The sequence below is a fragment of the Quercus lobata genome, chromosome 2 (assembly GCF_001633185.2).
Source record: "Quercus lobata isolate SW786 chromosome 2, ValleyOak3.0 Primary Assembly, whole genome shotgun sequence".
Lineage (NCBI taxonomy): Eukaryota > Viridiplantae > Streptophyta > Magnoliopsida > Fagales > Fagaceae > Quercus > Quercus lobata.
In genome coordinates, this window is record NC_044905.1 from 69,317,926 (window position 1) to 69,330,695 (window position 12,770).

Below are 12,770 nucleotides of genomic sequence, written 5' to 3' on the forward strand. Positions count from 1 at the left end.
CTTGAAAATATTTTACACTCGGAAAATATTTTACACTTAACCAAACACAACTTAAAATGCAACAATACATACTAGGTGGAGGTTTTGGGAAATTGTCATTCTCATTATTGAGGCAACTTAAAAATATTATTGTGTCATGTGCTGACCCTTCTTGTCCAACACATTCGAATGTGAATTTCATGTCAAAATCACAAGCACACATGCAATTGATTGCTGGCTCCCCTTTCCTTCCTCTGTATATATGTTGCTTATCAACTGGTAAGACCACGAGAACATGAACCCAATCAATCGCACCAATACAATCCTAATCATTGCCATAAAAATACCATGTGAAATTTGTAACGTGTTTTCATCACAAAGATAAATTGAATAAAATTAAATTAAATTAACATACCAAAATAACAAAATACCTTGAAATGTGGTCAATATCTATCTGAATTGAGAATATGTTGTGGCACATTAGAAAATGTAGGATCAACAGGCTTGATAATGTCTGGTGACATAACATTGCCTAACAATGTAACTACCATTTTCACATGTCGACTAATTGTTTCACCCGAACGCTGAAATCTATCCTAAAGCATTCTATTACACATGTCATTACCAAGTACCACCAATGTAGTTGTCACAGACTCTTCCAAACGAACTCCTTTACTACCCTCATATCCATATTGAGTGCGCAATGTATTACACAATTCTCCAAAAATATGACGTGATACTCTAAATACATTGCAATATTTCCGCTCATTCCCATGTAAAATATATTGTACCCATTTATACCATGTTTATACATTTGTATGCATCGGTACTTTGTTCGTATACGTTTCCACATAAGCTATGACACTTGTATACCCAGCTAAATATGCTGCGTATACAAGCTCGTCACTTATTTCAAAACTCATTTCCCTGCATATATGTGGTAACTCATTTAACATAAAAGGATTCCTTAATAAAGCTTGAGTGAATATGTTGAAAATATAAAAATTCATGGAAAACAAAAATGCAATTTTAAGCACTATTATCCAACCATAGGAGGTAGTAGTCCATCCTATTCAACTTGCTGTCGATTATAATAGTAAATGGTGCCCCTAAATCACCAAGAAAAAAAGAGCACTTGTTGGTTTATCACAAATACCCCACACATATTTGATGCCTGCAAATAAACAAGTATAGTGGTAGACAAATCTAGCACTTGATCTTTGCAAAGTTATATCCACCATTTTCAATAGCTAAATGAATGATTTGTCAATACCCATTCAAAGACTGGAAATTAATGCAAAACCCAAAGGATCAAAAAAAGAATAGAAAAAAAGAGTACCCATTAGTTCCACTCCCACCAAAAAGAGTACCCAATGTTAAGCATAGTTTCTGCCAAAAAAAGAAAAGTAATAGCAACATAGAGAAATAGACCCTACAACACCATTCCAATCAACTCCTTCAATACAATCCCCTTTCCTTCACTAAAGATCAAGCCTTTTTTTGTACTATTTCTGTAGCCACGTCAATTGGAACGACTTATCATGCCTATTTCCTACAAACATGTGCATCGCATTTTCATTTTACATGAAAAAAAATGTGCTAAACCTATGGAGGTAATCTCCTGATTGCACCCCTAAAAGACTCAAAACCATGTATATAACTGCTTGAGTCTCAGTAGCCGTTGCGGAAGTAAATGGTGCAGGACTACTTACACTTTTACTTTCAATTATTACATCTGTCATGCTCTTCAAAGAGTCAGACAATTCTTGCATAATCGAACACTTTTTACCACACTTCTTGTGAATTCCTTTGAAGAGTTGAACATTTCTTGCCAAACCTTTTTCCTTATTCATTTCCGGTCCTGCTCTCGACAATAATGGGCATTCAACATCCATTGGGTCAACATCCATAGGGGACTAACATTGGGGATCAACAAATTCTTTGCCATTAGAGGAGTCCCCAGAACCTTCGGTACTTTCCTTTGGTATTTGACCACTTGGAGTCCATGTATTTTTTCCCGTTTCAACCATGCCTTCAAACATGATTTCCATGGAAGCAGCATTCGACAAACCTTTTTTACGAAACGGTTTTACTTTGGGACATTCCTACATGTTTACAAACAATAGTTATAGTACTATTTCTTAGTTGTAGAAAATTGAGGTTATCAACATTCTCATAAATAAACTAACCTTAAGCTTTCTTTCCCACCATTCATCACTTGCATCAATCTTCCTAGTGTCAGGATCATAACCCAACCCAGTCTCATGCTCAAAAAGCCACTTCCATACCTTTCATTGGCTTCTTAGATGATCCCATTTGTTTTTAACTTACAGGTGAGTCACTGCTTTGTTCATTTCACTCAACTACTTTATCACTTCATCATACCCTTCATTTTTCAAATATCCTTCGCTCCTATTGCTTGCTAGGACTTGAGCAGCACACAAATCATAAAAGACTTTTAGTTCTATTGGATCTTTCCACTTTGTTCACTCATCTTTTCGTTCAGCATCCTTCGATTTCCCTTTAACCATTTTGCCAAACCCAAAGTTTCTCAACTCAATTTTTGGTTGATTTGAAGTCAAAGACAGTGAGATCTAGCAACACAACTAATGTTTAGCACAATGACACAGTCAGATTTATGTCTATCTATTTCATGGTAATTGAAGAAACAAGTAAATATATATAAACATAGTACTTCTAGGATAAGCTTATGAGCTTTGTCCACCCATCTTTGCTTATTTTTCCGTGAGAAAAAGGTAGGCATACAAAATCAAGAACTAAGTTTTTACCTAAAGCCTAGTCAAAAAGGAAAGAAAAAGAAGAAATTTGCACCTTAAAGTTGACAGGGAACTCAACTTTTGTGTTCCGACACCCACAACCATCACTAAAATTGATCTTCAAGGATATTTTAAATGGTCTTGTACTAATTAATTGCCTATATATAAATAGTCACATCAATTTCTTATCAAAAAATATATATATAGTCACATGAAGCAAATATTAAAATTACATAAGAGTTATATTAAATGGTAAATTAGGCAGTCCCAATGCAGAGTAGCAGCACCATAATTCTACAAAACTTAGCCATTGATTTTGCACAAGCAGTGAATTTTTTTGTTTCAATGCTTTTGGAAAGCAAAATGATATAACTCAAGACAAGCTTACCAATTGTTTGGTCTTTCAAGAAACTATCATTAGATAATTATTCTTTCTAAACAACACATTCGAGTCTTAAATTGAAATACAAGATCTCACTTCTTTAATTAGAGGGGGGGGGGGGATGGGGGGAAAGAAAAGAAAGCTTATCTCCAGTTCAATGAATATTTTAGAAGTTCTCCCTTCTTTTTATTAATATTCTCATTTCTCATATTTTGCACACTAGTTTTGAGGATGTAGTAAAAGTTCTTTCCAAGCTATATATGTCAACCATTTTTTTTTCTTATTTTATGATTTAGAGGTCCAACTTGCACAAGTTTCTGGTTCTAAGCCTAACAAATGGTATTATTCTAACCCTATGTTTTATAAAAGATATTTCAAAACATTGAAGAAGGGTTCTAAAAATTGAAGAAGGCGACCCTCCTTTCAACACATGTATCTTATTTCCATAGATAGCTCATAGAAGCATTTCAACAAACAGTTAATTACATTTCAATTAGAGCCACTTCATAGACAGGAAGACAAACCCACAAAAGTAAATGAAATACAGAGAAAACCACGAATAAGTCACACAAAAATACAAAACCCACAAACAAACCCACACAATTCCATTGAAATTTTGTCCATGCAAAATTTGGCCATACCCAACAAAAAGGGAAAACACATCGACACATCAGAAAACTTCAAAAATTTAAATACAACCCATAAGGGTCTGACATCGGCATCTCTTTCTCACAATGGTGGCATCAGCTTTATGGTTGATTTTCTCTCGTAGCCAAAAAAATGACAATGATAAAGGCTGTTCCAGAGAGTTTATATCACTTTGTCTGAATAAAGTTGTTCCAGAGAGTTTGTGTATCAAATGCTTTGCATAAATTTGGGCAGTTGGTGGTAGATGTAAAATTTAAGAGCTTGAGGACGAAGTTGGGGCATTGATGAGGAAGAAGTTAGGGCATTGATGAGGAGGTTGGGGCATTGATAACGAAGAAGAAGGGAGATCTTGCAAGATACGGCTGAAGAGAAAGCAGACATTCAAAAAATGACCGTTGCTAAACGCATCGTTTTTGTCAAAAATAATCAAAACGCAGCAAACTTTCAGCATGCCAAATGCACACTTAGATGAAAAAAAATAAAAGTGGGACCGAGGAATGTTGTCAACATCAAGTCATCAACAATGACCGAAAAGGAGAGTTGATGGATTAGTGTCCCTAAACCAAACAAACAGAAGCCCATTGAACAAAATTATGGGTCAGCCCATTAAGGGATCTGAGACAATAAGAGAAAATTACATTCTCAAATAATGAGGCTAAAAAAAGTGATAGTTGATGATAAAATGGCACTACCCCTTTGGGAGAGTAGCTAAGTTATGGAAAGACTTAGGCTATGTTTGGTTTGCTTATTTCCATCACTTAACTCTTGTTTTTCATCACTCAATTCCCAAATTTCATGGGCTCCACCTCAAGCATGCATGCTAGTTTGGGTTAGTTTTTTTCTTCTCAATTTCCATAATTAATTACTCAAAAAAAAAAAAAAAAAACCTAAGTTAGAGTTATGGAGACTGAAGAAAAAAATATTTGAAGTTTTTAGCTAGATGAGAACTAAGTTAAGTGGCATTTTTGTAAAAAACTAAACTTTAGTGGGATCTAGCACCTACAAACAAAAATTTAAGACCACACGATTTCATCTCTCTCTCTCTCTCAACATAAAAAGAAAGAAGATCAGACTTTAGCGGTGATGGCGGAGGCCCAATAACTAGATTAGAGCTCCAATTTGGATTGTGATTTGCGTTTAGACTGGATTGAAATGTGCTTTATAGGCTTGAAATTTGATGTTTAGAGTTTGGGGGTTTTATGGGGTAATTTGGTGTGGTGTTAAAGGTGGTGGTGGTGTAAGTGGATTTGCTATGGTGGATGTGTTTGATTTGTTGTGATTTGAGTCGTGTGGATGGAAAACAATGATAAATACACAAAGTGGTAGTCATGTGATGCCAACGGTGGTGTTAGGTTCTGGTTGGCAACTGACTTGGGTTTCTTTGTGATGGAGTGATTCTAGGTTCTCTGTGTTGGCAGTGTGTAGAACTAACATTATGGGTTGAGAGTTGAGAGGAAGGGAGAGAGCCTAATCGAATGTGTGGGCTCCACCCTTTTTAGTTAAAGTTGAGTTTTTAAGCTGAAAACTAAAGCCAATATTTGAGAAAAACACATTGTTGAGGGAGTAGAAAAATAAAGAATATGATACAAGACATGGGTTAGAGTTTTAAGTAATGCTAAAACCAAATTTCGCCTTAATGACTACTTTTGCATTTCCTTTTAAAGATTATGGGTATTTATATATTTTACTTTAGAGTATTTTTGTTTCTTCTTCTTATTTAATTAACACCATGATCATCTATGTGACAATTTTGATAGGAATGGACTTTTAGGTTATAAAAATAGAATCCTTCTAAAAAAAAGTTATAAAAATAAAATAATCAAAGTGAAGGATTATTTTTTTGCTAAACGGAATTAACCTTAGAAGGTTTATATATATATATATATATATATATATATAAGTAGTTTCTCATTTTTCTCATTGATGCTAAGACGCAAAGTTTTTCACAATTATTAACTTAGCAAATTATGATCAAAGTAACATCACTTTCAAATTAACCTTATACTAGCACTATTTTTATTAACACTAATTACAAAAGACCATCTTAACAATTGTAAAAGAGATTAAAAAAAAATGTTTCTTTAAATCCAAGTAGGAAAAACTATTTTTGATTCGAATGAAGCTAATGTTGATACAAGCTGAAATGTGTGTTAAGTTACTACTAAAACAAATTGAGATGTTTTAGACTTTTGAGCAAATCAAGTTTATAGCGTGTCTTTGTGTTATAACATATTCATTCTGTCATGATATATATATATATATATATATATATATATATATATATAAAAAGAACTTGATCCTTTTATCTGGACCATTCAATTATATATATATATATATATATATATATATATATAAAGAACTTGATCCTTTTATCTGGACCATTCAATTGACTGACCATGAGAGGCTCTGTGGTTAACCTATCTCAGCTAAAGAACTCGATCCTTTTCCTCTAAGCCAAGAGACCAATGGCAGCTAAGATATTATCCTCACATCCCCACCCTCTCACTTCTCTCTCTCTTCCTTCCTCCAACAGGGACTTCTTCACCCACCACCATAAACCATGGCTCCGACCTGCTTGGAATCCCACAAGACCCAAGAGGCTACTACTTCGTGTCTCTCTCCAGGACCCACATGTCTTATCTTCTTCTTCTTCTGCTCTTGTGGAGCAGCTTCACCACCTCTACCACCATAACCCATCCTCGCTCATATTACTTGCAGATACAGCAAGTTATTCCTTGGCTAGCTACTATACTTCATTGGGTCTCTTTGTCATCTCAGTTCCTGGCCTATGGTCCCTCATCAAGCGCTCTGTCAAGTCCAAGGTTCTTTCTAACTTCATGATTATCTTTAAATTTTAGTGCCTTTGTCAAAGTTGATCCTTTCAAAGTTTCAATGGTTATGTTTGTTTGATTTTTTCTTTTTGACTAGCTAATAATCCCAATGAGGGTGGGGGGGTGCTATATCAGATTGTGCAGAAGACGTTTATAGGTGAAGGAGAAGGGAAAAAGGCACCTAATTTTGTCGCAGGAGAAATCCTATCTTTCTTCACCCGCAACAATTTTGTGGTGACTGATAGAGGAGAGACCATTACGTAAGCCACCAACATCCTCCTCCCAGTACTTCTTTGAATTGTCTGCACAAAATTTTTAACTATCTTCTCCACGGTTGCTGAGGTGACACGTTGTGAACTTATGGTTGGTGCTAATAAAAATGCCGTAATTACTCTTCCACCACATTATTACACGTATCTGGTTTTTAATTGAGATAAGGACTTAAAATCACGATTTCAATTAAAGACAAGTGTGTATACGGTGTGTGTAATAAGCATTACTGGTAAAAATGATATCAATGATTGTAAATGACATTCTAACCTCAACTTGCTATGTCAATAGTCATGAAAAAGATTATGAAAAATTTTGTGATCCTAACATTAATCAACTTCTTTTGAATGCTATGCATGATTGACTTTAACTCAAGTAAGAGGTGATTAGTGTTAACCAAAATGCTTGTTTGATGTTTGTTCAAGCGTTAAACTACACTTCCCTAAAAAAAAGAAAGAAAAAAAAGTGCTAAACTACACTAAGGTAACCAACTACTACATCCTGGGGCATGTATGGCGAGTGTGAAATCTCACAGTGAAAGAGTAATTATTTAGTACTTTTGAAATACATTGCAGTAGTACTCCCTCATCTTGTATGAATTATGAATCCCACTATTAAGATAAGAGCTGAGACTAAGAGGAGGGAGCACCACGCGGACTATACTCGGGAGTATACAATAGTTTTTCCATGGTGAAACCATTAAGCACAGAAACAAAGTAACAAAATTGCATTTTCATTTTTTTCCCCCTCGGTGAAGTTATATAACGTGTTTTTCTCTTGATTAAAGATTTGAAGGCATGATGGTTCCAAGCCGAGGCCAAGCAGCATTGCTAACTTTCTGCACCTGCATCAGCATGGCAAGCGTGGCACTTGTTCTCACAATAACTGTTCCTGATTTTGGCAATAATTGGTTCTGGCTTACGATCCTAAGTCCATTGGCGTAAGTGCAGGCACTCTTTGTGTGTTTTATCTGAGTAATCTGTGACTTTTATGTACTAACACTTTTAAGACCGGCCACAGAGGAGCTTATTACTGGAAACGAGCATCAAGAAAGGAGCAAATCAAGGTTAAATTGATGGTTGCAGAAGATGGGACCCTTTCAGAGATCGTCGTTCAAGGAGATGACCAGCAAGTAGAGCAGATGAGAAAGGAGCTTCAGCTGAGTGAAAAAGGCATGGTGTATGTCAAGGGCATCTTCGAGAGATGACCGATATTTCTTTTACTAGAAAAAAATAGATTGTAAACGAAACACCCACACAGAATTGGCTCGAGCTGTACCATTAGAATTTGACCTGTACCTTTGTGCTCAAACAATTCAAAGTATCACTCACAGATAAGAGGTCATGGCATGAGGTTTCTTAAAAACAATAAGTGATATTTATTAAAATTAAATTTTATGAGTTGTAGAGAAATGAATCGTGTGTTTGCAGTGCAGCATTACATGGGAACATAACCTGATTGTCAACCCCTTACCCTATCCACTCCCCTATCCAAACCACAGACACACAGCACCATAATTCATTACCATAACATCACAGCAGACCTAAAATAACAATTTCATAGTTGCTTCCTCAAATTGTGAAGTTTCAAAACCATCAAAGCTCAAAGGCTAGGGAAATTATTGAGAGTTCAGAGTGACACCAACAGTAGCAGTTTACAAAACTCAAGTTACATAAACATTTCTAAACATGCCCAACAACGATGGGCTGAAATCCAACATTTCTGCAACAAATCTTCGACATTATCTGATTAAATTAAATGATATTGGGATCTCAAATAACTGCAGTTTGCTAGAGAGCAGTTTATGATTCTCAACCAACCATCAACTTGTTCTCCTCCAAAAAGGAGTAAGTCGGTACCTCCAAATTGTATGGTGCAGGCCCCTTGCGAATCCTGCCAGAGATATCATAATGGGAACCATGGCATGGGCAAAACCATCCACCAAAGTCACCAGCATTTGGCAAGGGAATGCAACCCAGATGTGTGCATACTCCAACAACAATAAGCCATTCAGGATTCTTTACCCTCTCTGAGTCCGGCTGTGGGTCACGAAGAGATGAAATATCTACACTATTTGCCAGCTTTATATCCTCCTCTGTTCGGCGCCTGATGAAGACTGGCTTTCCACGCCACTTAACAGTCACAGTGGAGCCTGGCTCAATGCTGGAGAGATCAACCTCAAGGGAAGCCATGGCAAGAACATCCTTACTAGCTGACATGCTCAGCACAAACTTGAGGATAAGGAGACGAATCAGTGAGGCATATACAAACCTACCACCGGTCAGGACAAAATATGCAAATGCCCGCTTGCTGGGGTCCCCTGGAGGATAACGCTCATGGTTGTACTCATCATAAACTATCTTTGAAGTAGGGTTCTTCACGGCTGCCACAGTTGCAGGAACATCTGGAACTATTCCATTTTCCTTTATTGGGGTAAGAGACTCAGAAGCAAAACCTGGAATAAGAAAAAAAGAATTATAAGAAAAAGCAAAAGAAGCAACTTGCAAAACCATAGATTTGGTCAACCTTTTATATTACAGTATACAGGTTTATACACCAAAAGGGAGAGCAGTGGTCATCAGGTATACTGTGGCCTAAACCAGCTGAAAAGGCTGCCCAATCTTGAAAGGGTGAAGGAAAAGGGAAAGCTTCAAAGAGCCACTAATAATCATGTGCAACTTGCACCATGATCAAAGAACCTACACATTTATTCATTTTCAGGGCTTTTTGAACTTTCCATCATCTTGACATATACTTCTTATAGCTTTTTTCGTCGGCAGCCCTTACTTTCACTTCCCAATCACCCAACAAACACAAAAAATGTAAGAGCAAACTCTAGGAATGGGGTTTTATGCAAATACATATTCTTATGAATTGACATGCATATCAACACATTGCAGTTGGATACGGCTATGCGTGTTTCTCATGTGGAAAACAATTTTGTCCCATAGGGCAGGTCGCTTCAATTTCGTGAAACTAGAGAAGGGAGTTTTCCTACAAAAGATGAAAAGTACTAAGCATTAAAAAGGATATGTGTGTGCCGTAACTAGTCATCCTAGGGCTTGCTAAAGAAAGGTAGACACTGAAGATACAGCCCTGGAGACCATTAAAGATTATTCCATTGGCCATCTTAAATCAATCTTCCTCAAAATTTTATTTCAAACATAAACTATAGTTGCTTAAACTCCAAAGAAGTGCATAATAAACCCTATAAAAAGGGATTGCTATCCAATTTTAACAATAGAGGATTTTAATGCATGAAAGATTTGGATGCACCATCTCCAATGAGTAAAAGCAGCATATAAACAAGGGAAAAAAGGATTGTATAGAGATGAGTAATAACATTTAACTCCACAACCTTTATAAAGCCTGCAACTCTTTGGTGAAAGTAAAATTTCCCAATCACTGATAATTGGTTAACAACAGAGTACCACAGGACTACAGATTTACAAATCTAAAAGATGGTAACCCAAATTTTGGATATAAAAAGATTCCAGTCTTCAAACTCTCAGTTAACAAACATTTTTTTTAAAATTGGTAAGCTAAACAAGAAGTCCCCCACAACTTTAGTCTCAACTTGTTATTACAGGTTGAGGGGTTGCCATTTTGGTAACAAATAATTATCAATAGGTAGAAACAACTGTATGTGAGGCCAAAGAGTTGATAAACAATACATACATACAGATATATATATATACACACACACAATATTATCATCTAGCTATCACTTCATTATCGGGAGAAGCAAGAGAAGCAATAGTAAGCTCAGATTGTTGGATTCAAAAACGTAAACCAGACATTAATATCTCGACACCTATAATTATCTTTGTTTACATAAAAATCTAATCTTTAACATTGACAAACACATAAATATTCATCAAATCACCACACAAAAAAATTTGTTGCCTGACATCATCAATCAAACATCATTAGGACAAGCACTCACATGTTTCAACTTTCACTTTACATTTCCTTGAGTGCCAAAGCAATTTCAAAGATGCAACTTGAGAGAGGAACACCCAAATTTTGGTTGTGAGCTCCTTCAAACCAAAACTCATTGGAAAGCAGGAAACTTGGAAACTATTACACACACACATTATCAATTATTCAAAAAGCTACCATACCCAAATCTCCAAAGCCCCTCAAATAATTTCAATCAACTATAACAGTACAGCTCTCCTACCCTAACAACAAAAACCATATTACGTAAAAGCAATCGAAAAAACCCAGAAAAAAAAAAAAAATCCCAGTTATTAAAAATTCAAAATTAACCTTAATCATTTCCTATAACAACAAAAAAGAATGAAAGTTGAAAACTTCGTAGAAAATTTTAGAGGAAAGAGGAAACCCTAACCTCTGAAAGGGACGTGGAAGTCAGGTCCGAAAGAGAAGGAGTAAGCGGAGCCGTTGGATCTGGGATCACCAGAAGAAGAGGAATCACCGCCGTTGATGAAATGACGGGAGACAAGGGCCGAGGAGGCCTGAACCTGGTTGGGTCTCCATGGAGGCGAAGACAGAGAAGAGAGCTTCCTCGCTGCAACCCTCAACATCTTCTTCGAACTTCGATTAGCTCCACAAAACCAGTGCCCACCGCTTTCGCTAAGTTCTGGGAATTTCGGAAGAGAGAGAGAGAGAGACGAACCTCTTTTTTCGAGAGACAAAGGAAGAGGAAACGGAGACTCTGATCGTTTTGGTTTCCTCAGGTAGTGTCTGTCTGTCTCTGATTTTGACACGTCATTTCATTGATCAACTAGGCCCAAACCCAAACAAATCCTACATGTCGTTTATTCACACATACAAAGTCAAAGAGAGTATATATATATATATATTTTTTTTTGGAGGAACCAAAGAGAGTATACTAAAAAAAAGAGGAAGCTTTCCAATTTAATTCTTCCATCTAGTGCTATCCAATCTTACTACGGAATTTTTTTTTTTTTTTTTTTTAACTTTCCAAAACAATGTAATTTTGGTGGACTTAATTAGGAGTGTACATTCAACCTATCAACTTGTGTACTGTGTAAACTACTCACCATATATATTAGTTTATTTTATTATAATTTTTATATTTTGGTAGTTTGAGAATTTAGTTTTGATGAATTTTGAAATATAATTTAGACGTATTATATAAATTATAATTATAATAATTTATTGAACAAAAATTGCTTAAATGATTTATAAAAGTTCAAAATTTTTATAAAAGATATGAAATATGTAAGATAAGCACAAGTGCAAAACCCATTGTGTGGGTTGGGTCTGGTCAGATTAATTTCTAAACATGTGATGAGTCGAAATTTCTCATCCTAACAATGTCAAGTTGGGTTTGCAACAGCTTCCAACTACATTTAGAAATAGGAGTGAAAAAAAGATTGCATTGAAAATGAATGGAAGTTATAAAATTTTTATTTTTATTTATTTTTAAAGATGGTTGACTTCAAAACATGTCAAAATTAAAGTGTGTAATTTGTAATTTAATTTTTAAGAAAAAAAAAAAAAAAAATAACTTACTAACTTTATGCAAGCAGATTCCTGTAGTTGGCTGAGTCACAAGCACAAAGACAGTGAAAAAACTAAAAATATAACTAAAAGAATCTAAGAGACTACCACAAAGAGAATATTCCTTAACCCTCATCCCATATTCCCAAAGAAGTAGGAGTCCTCTAGTTTCGCCTATATTTCAGCTACTACTCTTTTCCAAATTGCCGGTGACTATTAACTATTGTCACATGAGCAAATTGTGGCAAAAATGATAGTTTTAGCATTATTTTTTTTACAGCAATAATTATTACAATTTTTTCAATAACTATTTTAGAGGTTAGATTCTGATTATTTGTTAATCACTTTACATAAACCCGATATTTTTTCTTTCATCTCTCACAATTTGCT

The 12,770-nt window shown here is 35.5% G+C and overlaps 2 protein-coding genes across 2 annotated transcripts; one reads left to right on the top strand and one right to left on the bottom strand.

Moving 5' to 3' along the window:
* Nucleotides 1-6,165: 6,165 nt before the first annotated feature.
* LOC115976346 (protein COFACTOR ASSEMBLY OF COMPLEX C SUBUNIT B CCB1, chloroplastic) lies at nt 6,166-8,718 on the top strand. Its single transcript, XM_031097569.1, has 4 exons — nt 6,166-6,608; nt 6,753-6,877; nt 7,675-7,827; nt 7,908-8,718. Exons 1-4 carry the CDS (start codon nt 6,252-6,254, stop codon nt 8,092-8,094), a joined length of 822 nt encoding a protein of 273 aa, XP_030953429.1. The 5' UTR covers nt 6,166-6,251; the 3' UTR covers nt 8,095-8,718.
* Nucleotides 8,409-11,621, bottom strand: LOC115976345 (cytochrome b-c1 complex subunit Rieske-4, mitochondrial-like). Its single transcript, XM_031097568.1, has 2 exons — nt 11,242-11,621; nt 8,409-9,342 (listed from the first exon to the last, which is right to left on the bottom strand). The coding sequence occupies exons 1-2, from the start codon at nt 11,435-11,437 to the stop codon at nt 8,699-8,701; spliced, it is 840 nt and encodes a 279-aa protein (XP_030953428.1). The 5' UTR covers nt 11,438-11,621; the 3' UTR covers nt 8,409-8,698.
* Between the last annotated feature and the right edge of the window lie 1,149 nt (nt 11,622-12,770).